This window comes from Euprymna scolopes, chromosome 11, assembly GCF_053919585.1.
Source record: "Euprymna scolopes isolate OS-2025 chromosome 11, ASM5391958v1, whole genome shotgun sequence".
NCBI lineage: Eukaryota > Metazoa > Mollusca > Cephalopoda > Sepiida > Sepiolidae > Euprymna > Euprymna scolopes.
Window position 1 is genome coordinate 16,813,646 of NC_136492.1, and position 17,657 is coordinate 16,831,302.

The window sequence follows — 17,657 nt, forward strand, 5'->3', positions numbered from 1 at the left end:
GCATTTTGCTAATTCCTACCCTCTGATGAGAAGGAAAATATTTCTTCGAAACTCCGCGGATTAAGGAGTATCCACTTATCAAGTGTTTCCTTTTCAGATTAAATATGTTTTTAACTCTTTTTCAAAGTGCTTTTTAACATGTTTTATTAACTATTTGCTCTTATATATATATATATATATATATATATATATATATATATATATATATATATATATATATATATATATAGGAAAACCCCTAGGGGCTCCTTTCACCAATAAACTCATCAGGAATTAATCGTTGGTATATCAAAAGATGCACCCCCCCCAAAAAAAACGAACTAAATTGTTACGCAAGAGCAAATATTTGGGGATATACGGGTAAAAAAAAAGGCGGATGGGAATTCGTGTAAAATATATGTACAATAATATAAAATATATGTACAATTGAGATGAAATATATCTCTTTCAAAATCAGCGCGTGATAATTATATTTTTATTTTCTAAAAACTAAAACGGTTCCCTATTATTAGGTCTAAAACCGACGGTACCGATGGCTTATCTTATCCAAACTTCTAAAGATAAAAATATAAATATAAATATAACTATATTTATTTTATTTTGTCTTGAAATTATTATATGTGCGTGTATTAATCGGTTGATTATAAACAATTCTTAGACCATTTATTTTTCAGTAATTTACCTCAATTTTGTTTTCGTGTCATTTTTCGAATTTCTGACCCTTTTCTGGTGCGTCTTTTCGAACTCAGAAATCTTCATGCTGAACTCGGGAATCCAGACGAAAATTCAAACTGAGTTCCTTTATTTAATTCACAGAGGTAAACTGTTTTCGTTTTGTCAGCCATAACCGGGTAGAAGTGTCAAGTAACATCCGTTTCATTCTTCGTTAGTATTGAACACAAGTAGTGAGATCATAAATTTTAAAATTGTCGTTTTCCCGTGTTTGTTGAAACCACGTGACTCAAATCAACCAATGAAATGATGACACAAAAGCAATCCTTCTAACATAAACAAACGATTGTCTGGTCACAATTTTAAAATGTAATTCAATAAAATTTTGAAACCGTTATAAAAGAACAATTTTACAAAATTGATTTTATCCTGAGCTTTTTTTTTTTTAATGATATGAGGCCATTTAAAAAAATAAATTCTGAAACTACTTCCTCCTTAATGTGTACTCTACCTATTCCTTATATGTTAGCCAATCATGTTTTTTTTTTAATTTGCGCACAGACAGACATTAAAAACATACACACTATAAGGTTTTAATAGCTTAAACAGATGTTTCTTGGATAAAAAGGATGGTACCGTTGCTCAACACAGGCACAACTCTACTTCCAGAGGGAAGACTGTTTCTAAAGCGATAGTCCGCTCTTTTATTAAAACAATGGCGTTCTCCGCCATTTGGGAGCCGTTTTGGATCCGGGTGAATAGTATTTTTACCGAAACTAATTTGGTCGGTATCTGTCCTCGATTTTGCGGCCCACCGTCGCCGACTTTTTTTGCGACTGCTTCTTTTCTTAGTCCTGTGGCCGTTGCTATTGTCCATCACAGGTGAAACAGTAGCGGCCCCTTCGACCTCCACCAGCACAACTTCCACTGTGGAATCCGCCGTCAGCGTTGCGGTCAAATTGACGTCTCTTGTAAGTTCATTGCTATCAATGTCGTCATGGTTGATATTATTGTTGCTGATGTTGTGGTGGTTGTTGATGGTGGTGGTAGTGTTGTGATTATTGGTGGTGGTGGTGGTCATGATGGCCGACTCCGGGGGTCGCTGTAAGGGTCATGTATTCGCAGAGGTCATCTTGGTCTGCGCGTGCATCAGAGTACGGCAACCGGTGGTCGGTTGCACCTGGCGCGTCGATAATGAGGATAGTGTGAGGTGGTCAGTGCGACGGAACGTGCTGGGTAGCTTGTAGGAGTGTCGCGAAAAGGACTGCACATAGGATCGGCGTCCGGCGTTCTTGCGACAACAGCGGGACACAATGAAACGGAATTCCTTGCGAAACTTGGCTGGAAAAAAAAAAAAAAAAAAAAAAAAACAGAAAGAAAGAAAAAAACAATTAATATCATTGGAAAGGTTTATTAAAAACAATCTAAAAAAAACAAAATAAAAAATAAAATTAGTGCACACACTCCGTCAAAAATGGCGGAAAAATATGCGTTGTCATGTTCAGACTAATCTATCTATCTATCTATCTATCTATCTATCTATCTATCTATCTATCTATTATATATATAAAAGTGAAAGTTTCTGTGTGTGTGTGTACATTCCCCTACGCAATAACTCTGTCAATTTTTAGTCTACAGACTCGAAATTTGATATACAGGGTACTGAGATTTGGGAAAATCTATGTGATCAGTTTTCGGCCAGAAATTTGACGATTAAGGGGTCAAAGTTTAACGATTTGACCTTTGAGAACTCTACCAAACTCCTCCGACATTTTTGGGTCTAAACACGTGAAATTTTAGATATAGGTTCCTTGGACATGGATCTAACTTAATAACTTGATTTGAGCCCAAAACAATAAATTTTGAGGGGTCATAATAGAGGTCAAAGTTAAAAAAAAATTGACCACTTTTTTTTTGTTTTGCTCAACATACATCTCCAAATACCCGGGCAACGCCGGGCTGTGATTCTAGTATATCTATAAACGTGAAATTGTCTGTGCGTGTGTGTGTCTGTGTGTGTACATTTCCCTACCAAACTACTCTGTCAATTTTCGGACTACAGACTCGAGATTTGACATAAGGAGTATTGAGATTTGGGAAAATCTTTTTAATCGGTTTTCGGACAGAAATGTTGCTATCAAGGAGTCAAAGCTCAACGATTTGACCTTTGAAAACTCTACCAAACTCCTTCGCCAATTCATGGTCTAACACACTTGAAATTTTATGTGTAGGTTACTTGGACATAGATCAAATTTTTTAATTTGATTTGAGCCCAAACAATAAATATTAAGCGGTAAAAATTAGGGTCAAAGTTTTAAAAAATTGACTTCTGCGGTCTCTATCATATTACTCAGCAAATTTTTGGTCTGAACATTTGAAATTTTACATAAAGTGTATTCAAATATAGGGCAAGCTTTTTAATCGATTTTTGTCCGAAAATCTGGCTGCTTTGAGGTCAAAGTTCAAAAGATTTTACCTTTGCAGTCACTAGCAAACTATTCAGCCAATTTTTGTCTAAACATTTGAAAGTTTACATAAAGGGTATTCAGACATGCCACAAGCTTTTTAATCAGTTTTTGGGCGAAAACTTGGTTGCAAAGTAATCAAAGTTGAAAGAGTTGATCTTTGAAGACTCTACAAAAGTCATCCGCCAATTTTGGGTCTAAACACTTGAAATTTTAGATGTAGGTTAGCTGGACATGAGTTAAACTTTTTAACATATGAATACATATGCACATAAAGTTATGAACAGTGCATAGGGCCAGAGCAAAGATGGGCTGAACTGCTAGTAAAATATAAACGTGACGTTCAGACTAATCTAATATATAAACGACTAGATGTCTGTCTGTCTGTTTGCCTGTCTGCTTGTCTCCATATTTTCAAACTCTATCTCCTCCGAAACTAAAAGTCGCAGAGCGGGGTTAGGGGCCTCAAATGATTGGATTTTTTACGAGCCGTTCTTTTATGGGTCTTTAGCCGGTTAAAATTGTTTTCAAGGAGTCCAAAATGAGTCATAATTGAAAAAAATCGTTCAACGTTTTGTACATTCATCTTAGTTTATTTTTAATTTTTAATCACTTTATATGCGTGTCAAGTTGGTATAGTGGTAACGCCACCAGCTTTTAATGCTACAGTTTCGATTCTAGCTGATGGCACCTAAATACTTCTTCTTTACTTTTGAAATTACGACTCTATAATAATATATTCGGAATCTGGACAAATTAAAATATCATATTTAAGCGTATTTTACGCCCGAGCAAAGCCGGGCGCCCCTACCCCCCCCGACCGCTAGTCTAATATATAAAGGACTATATGTCTGTTTGTCTGTCTCCATATTGTCAAACTCTATCTCCTCCGAAACTAAAAGTCGCAGAGCGGCGATAGGAGCCCCAAATGGTTAAACTTTTTTACGGGTCATTCTTTTATGGGTCTTTTTGTTTTTAAGGGGTCAAAAATGAGTCAAAATTGAAAAAAAAAATCGTCATACATTTTGTACATGCATCTTAGTTTATTTTTAATTTTTAATTTTTAATCAGTCCATATGCGTGTCACGTTAGTACAGTGGTAACGTCACCAGCTTTTAATGCTACAGTTTTGCGTTCGGTTTCGATTTTAGCTGATGGCACTCAAGTCTATTTATTTTTTAGTTTTGAAATCACGACTCTATAATAATACATGCAAAATTTGGACAAATTAAAATATCATATTTAAGTGTATTTTACGTCCGGGCAAAGCCCCTCCCCAGTCTAATTGTTATATTTACTTATTAAAAGAGGTTCTTTGAGACTTAGAGAGAGATGTTGTTGTAAGAGGAATTGTTGTTGGAGTTATTGTTCGTGTTATGACGATTCATATATTTATAAAAATGTTCATACTTAGGTGTGTAATAGAAGCTCTTTGAGTGAGGAAACAATGTTCAGACAGTCTTAGTGTTCATATTGTGTATGTAAGATGTGTATGTAAAGACATTTTAAACACATGATATACATAAGACATATATAACAATTTTAACTTTACCTTTTGGTAGAATTACAACACGAAGACGACGTTTATAAAAACACATGATGGGTTTATTTCTTCTCACGACCGGTCGTGGTTTTCATCATCAAGAATTCAAAGCTTCACATTCTAAGTTTCAGAAGTGACCGTCTCGCTTCTAGACGTTCGAATGTCCATGTCTGGACTGTCGTCCTCAGACTCTCTCTGACTTTCCCCAGTTTCTCTCAAGTTTCTAACTATATCTAGAACTTCCCATTTTCCATGACGTCATACACATGTTAAAACATGTGTCTTCTTTCACGTGTTCTGGACATGCGTGTCCAAAACTTTTTCCTTTGTTTACAAAAGGAATTTTAGCCTATATTCCCAGTAACCTATATTTCCAATATGTTAAAAACATGTTTATTAAATTATCTTGTAGTTGCATTCCTCAATTGAATTTTTCATAACAGAATTGACAATGCACATTCTTTTCTTAAAACTATTTTATCTCTAAGCTTAACAATGGTTTGTTTTACATTCCATTTTCTAATTCTCACTCGTAATCTATTTCTAAACCTAATTTACGAGGTCCGAATTTCGTCTATTCTATTTCATTTTCATTTTAACTAAATCTCTCTATTTTTATACTTATATGAAAAGGGGACAGCCCTTATCATGTAACATAATATATAAAAATATAAAAATATAAAAGTAATATTCAGGTCTATATAAATATAATATAAAAGTGACGTTGTCATGTTCACACTAATCAACATATATAAAATATAAAAGTGATCTTGTCTGTTTGTCTGTCTGTGTGCGGAACGGTCTCTACCAAACTACTCTGTCAATTTTTGGTCAACAGGCTTGAAACTTGATATATAGGGGAACAAATTCGATTTGGTGCATATGGACTTAACTCAGATGGTAAAGAATAGAAAGCTGTATGTTTTGGTTTCGATTTTAGCTGATGGCACCTAACCATATTTTTTCAAATTTTGAAATCACTACTATATATTAGAATTGTTGCGTTATGGGGATTCATTACTTAATTGGTTATAATATGTTAAAACTATTTACTCCGTTTTAGTTCGGGATTTTACTACAAATGTTTTCACGTAGCTAGGGTTCTACACTTTTTGAACCCATCTTATTTATTCGTTCGAGCAACTACAAAATATGTGTGCGTGTGTGTGCGACGTATCTTTTTGCTGTTTCTTTGTGGAAGATTCTACGGTGGGTAAGTTGATAGTGTGCTTTTTTTTTAAATTTTTGCATGAGTTGGTCTGTAGGTTCAAACTCCGCACGTAAATTAAACATTTTTTTTTCATTAACTGTAAAGAATTTTATAAGACTTGAAAATTTACGTCTTTTTTTTTCGCATGACGTGATCTATAGGTTCAAACCCCGCACGTAAATTTCTTTTTTTTTTTTTTTTCATTAACTGGAAAGAAGTTTATGTAAAATAATTTTATAAAAGAACCAGTAGGTTCTCTATAGTGCAATGTAAAATAACATATATTTTGGACTAAGTTACTGCATGGAGGCATGTGAAGCTTCCTTCCGGGCAATTTGACGGATTTCGATGACAATAAAAATATAGGAGTGTGAAATATTCGTTGACCATCATTCAATCCCGGGCAATACCGGGTCTCCCTGCCAGCTGAAAATAATTTTACTATAGAAATTCATTGGAAATTATTCTATTAACAGAATATTAGAAATAATGTTAAAATTCATAATAGCCTTGTTAACTCTCACTTCTCTTATTTTGTCCTTTAGTGCTCCCATTCCATAAACGATGTTTTTGACAAAGGTAGAAGAATTACTGTTTTCTGGGTCGGAATCTATTCATATTATATATATATATATATATATATATATATATATATATATATATATATATATATATATATATATATATATATATTCATAACATTGGCTAGGTTTTTTTTAACCTTTGAAGTAGTAGTTCTTTAGCTCCTTAAATCAAGTGACTTCATGTCTTGTCTGGAGCCATTTCCATTAAAAAAATCACAAAACATAAGATATTATATCATAAAATACTAGCACGCCCCGTGTAAGGTCTTAACCAGGAAAATGAATAACCCAATAAACCTCACTATTGTATGAGTTTTTTACTCAATTTTTAAAAACTTTGTATACTGTTCGTTGATGATTAAATTTATAGACAATAATGAACATTTATTTCATAATAATAGAAAAGCATACTTTAAGCAACATATCTACTTAGAGGTGAGGATTTTCTTGTTTTCATTATTTTTAGGGTACTGTTAGAGCAAATACTTCTATCTGTACACAAACATGAGAAGGAAGGTACTATTTTATAGGAATATAATTATCTGTAATATAATACTTTTACGGGTATTATTAAAAAGCTTTTAATCAGAAGAATAAGTGAACAGATACTGTTATGCGAAAAGTGGTCCTATTTAGATTTCTAAATATGTTCATAATGGATCACGATACTGACTTTTGCGTTTCAAACTTCAATTCAAACTATTATGTAAAAATAATTTTATAAAATCAAGAATACATTACAATGTACAGTGCAATGTAGACTGTAAGGTTGGTGCAAAAATAATGTAGTTTTTGTATATAATAATAATAATAATAATAATAATAATAATAATAATAATAATAATAATACTAATAATAATAATATAAATACTACTACTACTACTACTACTACTACTACTACTACTACTAATAATAATAATAATAAAAATACTAATAATAACACTAATAATGCTACTACTACTACTAATAATAAAAATACTACTACTACTACTACTACTACTACTACTAATAATAATAAAAAATACTACTACTACTACTACTAATAATAATAATACTAATAATAATAAGATGAGACATATGAAGCACCCTTCCGGTGAACTGCGGAGGAGCGGTCTTTAACTAGAGCAGCCAATCAATCGATTTGATTAAAAAAAAAAAGAAATGGGTGATTTCATCGATTTCGATGACAATAAAAGAATGGGAAGGCGAACATTTGTTGATCCTCATTCAATCCCTGACAATATCGGGTATCCCTGCTAAATACGGCATAATCACGTTGACACACCGAGCCTGGTCATTACTAACATGGGTGACCAATTTGGGATTTCCAGGTGCTGTATGTAGGCGGACGTTGACACCTCCCTGCAAACTTAACATCGTCATCTCCCCTAACGGGGATATACATGCGACTGGGGACCGCTTGTGAATTTCATACTTTCGTATATTTTAAACCCGAATGGGGTTTGTGCCGTTTTACACACACACACACACACACACACACACACACACACACACACACACACACACACACACACACACATCCCTGCTAGTAATGCTATAACGAAGCTTTGGTGATTATTTGCACGTGACCAAAATTTACATTAAAAATATCGTTAAGTTCGTCTTTTTTCACTTTTGCTTCATTTTACTTCAGTCGAAGTTCTCAGAAACCAAGGGGCCCATAATCTGGGGCTAACACTTGAAATCTATATGAGATACATAGATATTCGAATGTTTCATTAAACCTCTTTATCTTTCAAACACTGAGTTAGTAAAGAAATTGAGAACATAATTTTCCTCTCCCCAATGAATCATTTTCATAGGTTGTAATATATCTTTCATTTTGGTCTCTTGATCTTACTGGATTCCAGGACAAGAATTTATCTAGTCTGGTGGAGTATCCAGTTTCGTGCTATTACTTGAGGTAATATCACTTGGCGAAGGTGCACCATTCCTCGTAAAAGCTAATGTGGGTTAGCCATGGTGAGGAGATCTTATTTGGACAGTGAATACAAAATGTGATTTTGAATATTTGGTCAGGGTTTATTTCTATTGAAAAAACATCCTCATGCCAGGTTGTTCTGACAAACCCCTGTACAGAGAGGCCTTGGACACTCGAGGATAGTGTCTAGTAGGCATTCAAGTTCTCTCCTGTCTAGTAGGCATTCAAGTTGTAGTGTAGCGTGAAGTTTCCTGTAACACTAGCAATACCGTCTACACACTTATCCATCTATACAAAGTATACAAACACGTCTTGAATATTTCAGAATGGTGATTCAGGTAAACGTTAACGGTCGCGGCCAGAGTATAACTCGAGAAAAAAAAATTCTGTATAGGTTTGAAATGGATTTATGTTATACTAGACGTTAAATTCCTTAAAAAAAAAAAAAAAATGAAATGCAAAAAAACAAAAAACAAAAAAAAAACGGGAAGAAACTGAAACATGTGCATGCGAGTATTATGTTTTTTTTTTCTAAACAGTTCACTTCTTGTAAGTAAAAAAAAATACTCGAGTTGAGATCGAAACCAAAACCTAAAGATGATGAGTCAAGCACGATAACCATTAGACCAGCTTGACACGTCTTCAGAAAGCATTTTCAAACCCTGTGAAACAGTTGACAAACGGATAAAAATCCGATAACTCCCAGTAACCAAATTTTCAATTTTGACCTGAAAACCGATCCAAAAGATTTCCACGTATTTGAATACCTTATATACTAAATTTCAAGTAAAAATTTCGTTAAGTAATAAGGTTGAGAAGCGTCCTCACACACACATTCACAATTTTATAGACATATAGATAAATTGTTATAGATTGTTTTTTTATTATATGAATGAACAATCAATGTCATTTAAAATCCAGTTAGTATTATGCACGCAAAATTGAGAAAATCACGCTCGAAATGTGTTAAATTGTGTGAATAAGCTGGAGTAAAACAAGATGGCGAACAAATGTTACCTAATGTGTTTATCACAAAGCAGGAAGTTGGGGAAAGCCCGAACAAGAAGAAACTCTCTTTAGATACAAAACGACCCTATATTGATGCAGCGGACGATGGGTCATAACTCATCCGCATTTCCGAAGAAAATAAAGTCTGGAAGAATGAACATCCTATTATCAAGCGGTACCATATTTCATCTCGACGAAGAATGACCAAAGACGATTATTACCAAGGACGGATATTATCAAGGACGGATATTACCAAAGACGGATATTAATAATGACAAATACAATCAAGGACGGATCAAGATCAAAGTGTAGTATCTGTTCCGGCAGATACTGCAAGCTATGACTAGCTATGACTAGCAAAGACCAGATGTGGGGGCAACCCCACATACCTGACCTTTAACCAGCTCCCATTTCCCACCTCTCGGGAGCTGGTCCCCTTTTTTCCCTTCCCCCTCCCTTCACTCCTCACATTAAAAATTGGCCTTGTGCCTAATTTGCTCGGTGGGGGAGCAAATAAATACCATCTGTTCTTCAGATGCTGCACTTCATTTTCTTGTTCTCTTTCGGCGGAGGAGAAATCCTTCACGACTGAGACAATTTTTATTTTTGTACCTTTTCTCCACGTGAAAAAACGACCCTGGTGTCTAACTCTGTCCCGTGGGGAGGCATAGTAAATAGGTACAATCAAGGACGGATATTAACAAGGACGAATATTACCAAGGAAGGTTATTACTAAGGACCAATATTACCAAAGACAAATAATACCAAGGACTAATATTACTAAGGACGGATATTCAGTGGGGGAAGACGTGGCTGGTTACCTTTAATGCATCTAAAACCAAACTCCTATCCTTACATCATCAACGCTCTGATCCCCATCTGGCATCAATTGGGATGGATCGCTCTCGTCTGGGAGAGGCCCCGTGTTTTGACAGGCTTCTGGGTTTGACCTTTACTCCTGATCTGAAATGGAGCACGTACATCAAGTCTGTTGCCAAGGTTGCTGGAAAGATGGTGGTATCCTTCTACCGCTCCAGAAGATATCTCGCTACTTATGCAATTCTCTGTCTGTATAAAAGCCAAGTGCGTCCAAGGATGGAATACTGCTGCCATATCTGGGCAGGAGCTGCTAAAAACAGCCTATCCTGCGTTGACGGAGTGCAAAATAGACTTCGTGGCTTAGTGGGGGATGCCCTTTTCTCTACCCTGCAACCTCTCTCCCACAGAAGAGACGTTGCCAGCCTATCCTTGTTTTATCGTTATTTCCATGGCAGATGCTCGTCTGAACTCCAATCACTGCCCCCCACCTCGCCAATCTTTCACGAAAAACACCCGTCTAGCTGAATCCACTATGAAAAATTTCCCCCACTCTTTATCTGTGCCTAAATCTAAACGTGGATTCCATGAACAAAGCTTCTTTCTTAGAACTGCACGCTTGTGGAACTCTGTTCCGTCTGCCTGCTTTCCACCTGACTACAACTTGGATGTGTTCAAGTCCAACGTAAACAAATTCCTAATGAACCGCCCCCCTTAAGTAAACACTTCATCAAATCTCCACACTAACGTAATGTACTTGCAATAACCCTTATCCCTGAGTGGCTTCCGGGCCTTGATAAGTGGTGACCACTGTGTAAAAAAAAAAAAAAAAAAAAAAAAAATTAGCAAAGGCCGGGATTACCAAATATAGATATTAACATTTTATTACCAAGGACAGATATTAGAAAGGACGAATATTAAAAAGGATTAATATTACCAAGAACAAGTATTACCAAGAACGGATATTAGCAAAGATGGATATTACCAAATATTAACAAGGATGGATATTACCAAAGACAGATATTACCTAGGACGGATAGTTACGAGGACGAGTATTACCAAGAACGTATATTACTAAGGACAAATATTAGCAAAAACTCACATTATATAAACCCAGGATGAATATTATCAAGGTCGGATGCTCATTTTTTAGATGCCAATTTAGATCGGCATATCACGTTTGACACACCCGTTCCGGTCAGATCACCGAAGTTAAGCAACCATGAGCCTGACCAGTGCCAGATGGGTGACCATTCGGAACTTCCAGATTGGTGACCATTTGGAACTGTATGTGCTCTCTGCTTATTTCGGCATTGTTTCCAGTCGTCCTGGACTTCTCCTTGCGACTAAACACAAGCAGTGTCGATTCAGGAGAGATGTGGTTGGGATTACGGAACCCTTGCCACACAATTACATACGAAGTTGCCCCTACAGGGGGTATCCTTTGTCTTTCGAGACTGGGCAGAGGCTTCGGATTTTTTAGTGGTTGTTTTAGTATTTCTTTGTTTTTCTTTTCTATTTCAAAACCATAGACTGGAGTCTCCATTGGCAAACGTACCAAATAGTCGACAAGGTTTGGCAGACGCGTAACCATGCAGAGAAACCCGGAAGTGTTCGGGTTAGGGTTAAAGTTGCGAGCGGAAAGAGTTTTAAGCCGTCCATACCAACATGCTTCTTTGTCAACATCAATTGCCGTCGTTGCCGAGCAAAACGCAACAGACAGTTCGAGACGATTTGGTAAATCGGAACGATTACCAATTTCGATTGGCCATAAATGTCAAGACGCGATTCTTTATAAGTTAAATGAATCCTCACTTAAAGGTTTTATTTCATTCTTTATTCTTTATATTGCTGCTATTTCGCGTTTCTAATACGAAGCGTCATATTTAATGCCACATAAAAGCATGAATGCACATGTGCCCGGCTCGTATGTGGATGCAAATTAACGTATTCAAATGTATTTTATGAGCAGATTAGGAAGGCTTAATCAGAATCTTAATAATGGCTGATAATAATAAAGATAAATAATTATGTACGCAAATTTAATTTTAACGAGCAAAGAAGTTTTACACTTAACTGTTAATCTATATAATAATAAAAAACAAAAACTGTGAACGTACATGTGTCCGGCTCGCTTCTATAATAACGCATGCAAAATTTATTTTATGAGCAACGAACAGGAGGCTTGATATTAATAACAGCTATTAATCTACCTATATATCTATAAAAGTGAAAATTTCTGTGTGTGTGTGTGTGTCTGTCTGTGTGTGTGTGTACACTTCCCTACCAAATAACTGTACATTTTCGGTCTACAGACTCGAAATTTGACAGAAGAGGTGTTGAGATTTGGAAATTTTTTTAATCGGTTTTCGGCCAGAAATTTGGCTGTTAAGGGGTCAAAGTTCAACGATCTGACCTTTGAAAGCTCTATCAACTCCTCCGACAATACTTGAACTTTTAGATATAGATTACTTGGATATGGATCTAACTATATAATTGGCTTTGATCCCAAAGGGGTCATAATTGGGGTGAAAGTTAAAAAAATCGAACTCTGCGGTCTCTACCAAATTGCTCAGTCAATTTTTGGTCTAAACATTTGAAATTTTACATAAAGTGTATTCAGACATAGGGCAAGCTTTTTAATCGTTTTTTTTTTTTTTTTTTTTTTTTTTTGCTGAAAATTTGGCTTCCGAGGGGTCAAAGTTCAAAAGATTTTACCTTTGCTGTCTATAGCAAACTATTAAGCCAATTTTGGATCTAAACATTTGAAATTTTACATAAAGGGTATTCAGACATGCAGCAAACATTTTAATCAGTTTTTGGGCGAAAATTTGGCTAACAAGAGGTTAAAGTTCAAACTCTACCGAACTCCTTCGCCAATTTTTGGGTCTAAACACTTGAAATGTTAGATGTAGGTCACTTGAACATCGGTCAAATATTTTATATCAATTTGAGCTCAAAGCAATAAATGTTAAGCAGTGAAAATTGGGGTCAAATTTAAAAAAAATTGACGTCTGTGGTCTGTACCAACTTTTCTCTATGGTAGTTAAGGAAGCCTATTATATAGAAAGGCATTACCGTACATATTCACACTTTTTAATATATACAAATGCACATGAAATTAGAGCAAAGCCGGGCGGAATTGCTAGTATATATATAAAAGTGAGAATGTGCGTAAGGGCACTTCTTAACCTACATACTCAAGGAATCTTTGATCTAAAGACTTAAAATTTGATATATATATAGGGTATTAAGGCATGTGGAAAACTTTTTGATCGGTTTTCACCCGGATAAAAGCGATGATAATGGGTAAAAATTGAAAAATGGGTACGTCGGAGTTGTTGGATTTTTATCTGTTTGTCAACTGTTTCACGAATGCGCATACGTGAATCGTTCAGGTGACAGATTACTTGTGTTAAGAATAAGTAGGTTTTAAAACACTTTTTAAATCATGTCAAGCTAGCCTAATGGTTATCGTACTCGACTTACGCTCTTATGCGCATACGTGAATCGTTCAGGTGACAGATTACTTGTGTTAAGAATAAGTAGGTTTTAAAACACTTTTTAAATCATGTCAAGCTAGCCTAATGGTTATCGTACTCGACTTACGCTCTTATGCGCATACGTGAATCGTTCAGGTGACAGATTACTTGTGTTAAGAATAAGTAGGTTTTAAAACACTTTTTAAATCATGTCAAGCTAGCCTAATGGTTATCGTACTCGACTTACGCTCTTTGGGTTTTGGTTTCGATCTCAGCTCGAGTATTTCTTTTTAATTACAAGAAGTGAATTGTTTAGAAAAAAAGACAAACAATACTCTCATGCACATATCTAAGTTTCTGTACGAATTAATATATAATGCTAGACTACCTGTAACCCGTTGGGTCAGTATGTTGTATTAGCTGTGGAATTCATGTATGAGCGTGACACTTGTGACGTAAAGAAACTAGTTTTTTTTTTTTACATAACAGAAACATTTCTATGAAATTATATTAAAATGAAAAATCACGGACGGATCATTCAACCATAAAAAATCCTCCCTATTCGTGTAAAGTTACCTATTTTTCCGAATAATCGCTCAAAAATCGAAAATTAAACATGATTTTCCTACGAATCGAATGCTGACGAAAGTCATTTAGCAGCAAAAACGCACATGAACCTACTGATGAGAAGTATAAAATGAAAAACCCATATTGGAATCCTTCAACCAAGTTATAGAAACTTAAAATCTAGAAAAAAACAAATAATTAATAAAACCTGAAGCAAAAAAAAAAAACCCCTAAATAAATAAAATAAAATAAAACTAATATTGAAACAGATTAGTAAATGTATCAATAAATTCACAGTTCTCGCACAACTATTTTGTATCTAGAAATGTAAACAAAAAATAAAAAAAGAAGGAAGGAAGGAAGGAAGGAAGGAAAAGGGACGGATAGAGTAGTAGTAGTAGTAGTAGTAGTAGTAGTAATCTTGGCTTTACTACAATTATTCTTATGTTTGTCAACGGGTTAAAGTTGTTTAGTTGCAAGAAAATATCGACAGTATAGTTGTAATAAAGAATAGTTGCAAAACACCCCCCACTCTTCTCATGTTAAATAATAATTTCGAAATAATAACGTTAATATTTCAGTGCGCAGGTAAAAATCTGCAAAAGAAGCGATTTTTGTTTATTTGTTTACGTTGTTATGGGTTAATGCTTATGCGCGGATGCGCAACCGGATGTCGTAAACTGGAAAGTAAGTTACATCACTCGTTACAGGGTCATTTGAGTCTTATAATTATATAGATTTATGCGTGTATTACGATCGGACAACTCCGGTCGGCTTGCTAGTAATAAATAAATTAAGAATAATGGCGTAAGCAAATTTAATTTTTATGAGCAAAGTACTGGAGGCTTATTCTTAATAACTGTTAATATATGTAATAATTGTGAATATAATCGTGTCCAGCTTTTTTCAAAATATAACTTATCCAAATTTCAATATTAATCTTTACTATTAAATAAAATGAATTGTGTGTGTGTGTGTGCGCACGCGCACGCGCGTGTGAGTTCTCTATTGACTCTGAACGGGGAGCCAGATTTTTTTTTTTAAATTTCACACGATAGTATTTGATGTGTCTGGGAGTGTCCTTACATAGCAAAAACAAACAAACAAACAAACAAACAAACAAAAAAGATAAAAACAGAAGGCTTAATATTAATAATAGCTAATAATAAATAAATAATAACTAATAATAAATTAAGAATAATCACGAAAGCAAATTTAATTTTAATGATAAAAAAAATGGGAAGGCTTACTCTTGGAAACTGCTAATCTATATAATAACTGTGAACGTACATATCTTTCGCTCCCTTCAATACTCACGTATGCAAATTTATTTTGAGAGCAAAAAAGGGAAGGCTTGATCTTAATCCCAATAATAACTGATAATAATAAAGAAATACACGAATAATCACGTATCTTTAATACTTATGCATAGAAATTAACGTTCATGACTAAAGAAGGAAGGTTTAATCATAATCTTAATAATAACTGATAATAATAATAAAATAAATTAAAAATAATCACGTAGATAAATTTAATTTTAATGAGCAAGGAAGAGGACGCTTATTCTTAATAACTGTTAATATATATAATAATTGTGAACGCACGTGCCCCGCTTGCTTTAATATTAACGTATGCAAATTCATTTTATGAGCAAAGAAAGGGAGGCTTAATCTTAGTCTTAATAATAACTGATAATCTATCTATACACACTAGCGGGGAGGGGGGAGAGCCCGACTTTGCCATGGCGTAAAATACGCTTAAATATGATATCTTATATATTGAATATGACTGACTGCTTATTTTGGTTGTAATTTATGCTTTTTCGTGGATCTAATCCAAAAGAGCGATTATGCAAAAAAAAAAAAAAAAAAAAAAATTATGAGACATATTTTTAAACTGAGTGTGATGCGCACAGCCTACATGCGCACAAATGTATTTTCATAAAAAAAACCCCTTGAAAACTCCTATTAATGTAAATTGAATATCATGTCCATAAGAAGAAAAATAAACGAATAATACAGAAAAAAAATAGATTAATTAAAACATCGATTCTGATCAGTGAAATTGAATAACGTCGAATCAATATTTTATTGCGTGAATGAGCGAGGATGTAAAATGCCTTAAGTTAGAAAAAAAAAAAAAAAAAAAAAAGGCGCGTAGGTTAGGCTTATTCACCCCAGTCGGTAGCAAGTCTACGCGAACGAATTATCTGATTTAAAACTGTCGTATCTTTGAGGCTATATTCAGTCACGAGAAAGGCCTCAGGTCAAAAAGTTAGGAAAACTAAAAAATTTTCTTGTGTTTTATGTACAGGCATTACAGAAGTAAATAGAAATTCTCATAATCGTTAATAAAGAAAGGCTTAATCGTAATAATAACTGATAATAATAAAAAATGAAGAAGAATCACGTACACAAATTTAAATCTTATGAGCAACGAATAAGAAGCTTAATCTCAATAATATCTGATAATAATAAAAAATAAAGGAATGTCTATAACTTTTAATATGGGCACAACAAAATCTCACTATAATAATAATAATAATAATAATAATAATAATAATAATAATAATAATAATAATGATAATAATAATAATAATAATAATTATTATTATCATTATTATTATTATTAATATTGTTGTTGTTGTTTTTGTTGTTGTTATCATTATTACCATTTAATTATTATTTTTATCACCATTTGTCTTATTGTTATTATTATTGTTATTATAATTATGTTTATTATTATTTTATTATTATTATTGCCATCGTTATTATTGTTGTTATTAATATTATTGTTATCATTATATAAAAACATACAAGATATCAATGAGAATGCCTGAGGAAAACAATATGCTGCCATAGCCCTAGTGATTACTATTTTCGGTTAATTTCAGTGTTATACGACCAGTATTTTAAGAGTTTATCGGTTAAATATTTACGTAATCTACTGTTGTATTTATAATAATAATAATAATAATAATAATAATAATAATAATAATAATAATAATAATAATAATAATAATAATAATAATCTGGAAACTAAATTATAGAGTAGAAACCTAATAAAAGGTATTAATACATGGGCAGTATCACTAGTAAGATACTCTGGACCGTTTATAGGGTGGACAAAAGAAGAACTGAGACAACTCGACCAGAAAACCAGGAAACTCATGACCATGCATGATGCACTACACCCAAAGGACGATATTGACAGACTCTACGTGAAAAGGAAAGACGGTGGGAGGGGACTGATCTGTATAGAAGACTGTGTGAAGGACACGACAAAAGTACTAGAAAAATACATAATGCAAAACACTGAAAGGATAATTATGGCAGCGAAGACACTGAAAAAAAAAACCCAACAGAAAA

General features: G+C 34.0%; 1 protein-coding gene across 1 annotated transcript in view; it reads right to left on the minus strand.

Moving 5' to 3' along the window:
- Positions 1–781: 781 nt before the first annotated feature.
- Positions 782–17,657, minus strand: part of LOC145287774 (orexin/Hypocretin receptor type 1-like) — a 340,017-nt gene continuing 323,141 nt past the window's right edge. The window contains exon 5 of the mRNA XM_080135599.1: positions 782–2,013. Within this exon, the coding sequence (XP_079991725.1) occupies positions 1,784–2,013 (230 nt within the window). The 3' untranslated portion in view covers positions 782–1,783. The remainder of the gene's footprint in view (positions 2,014–17,657) is intronic.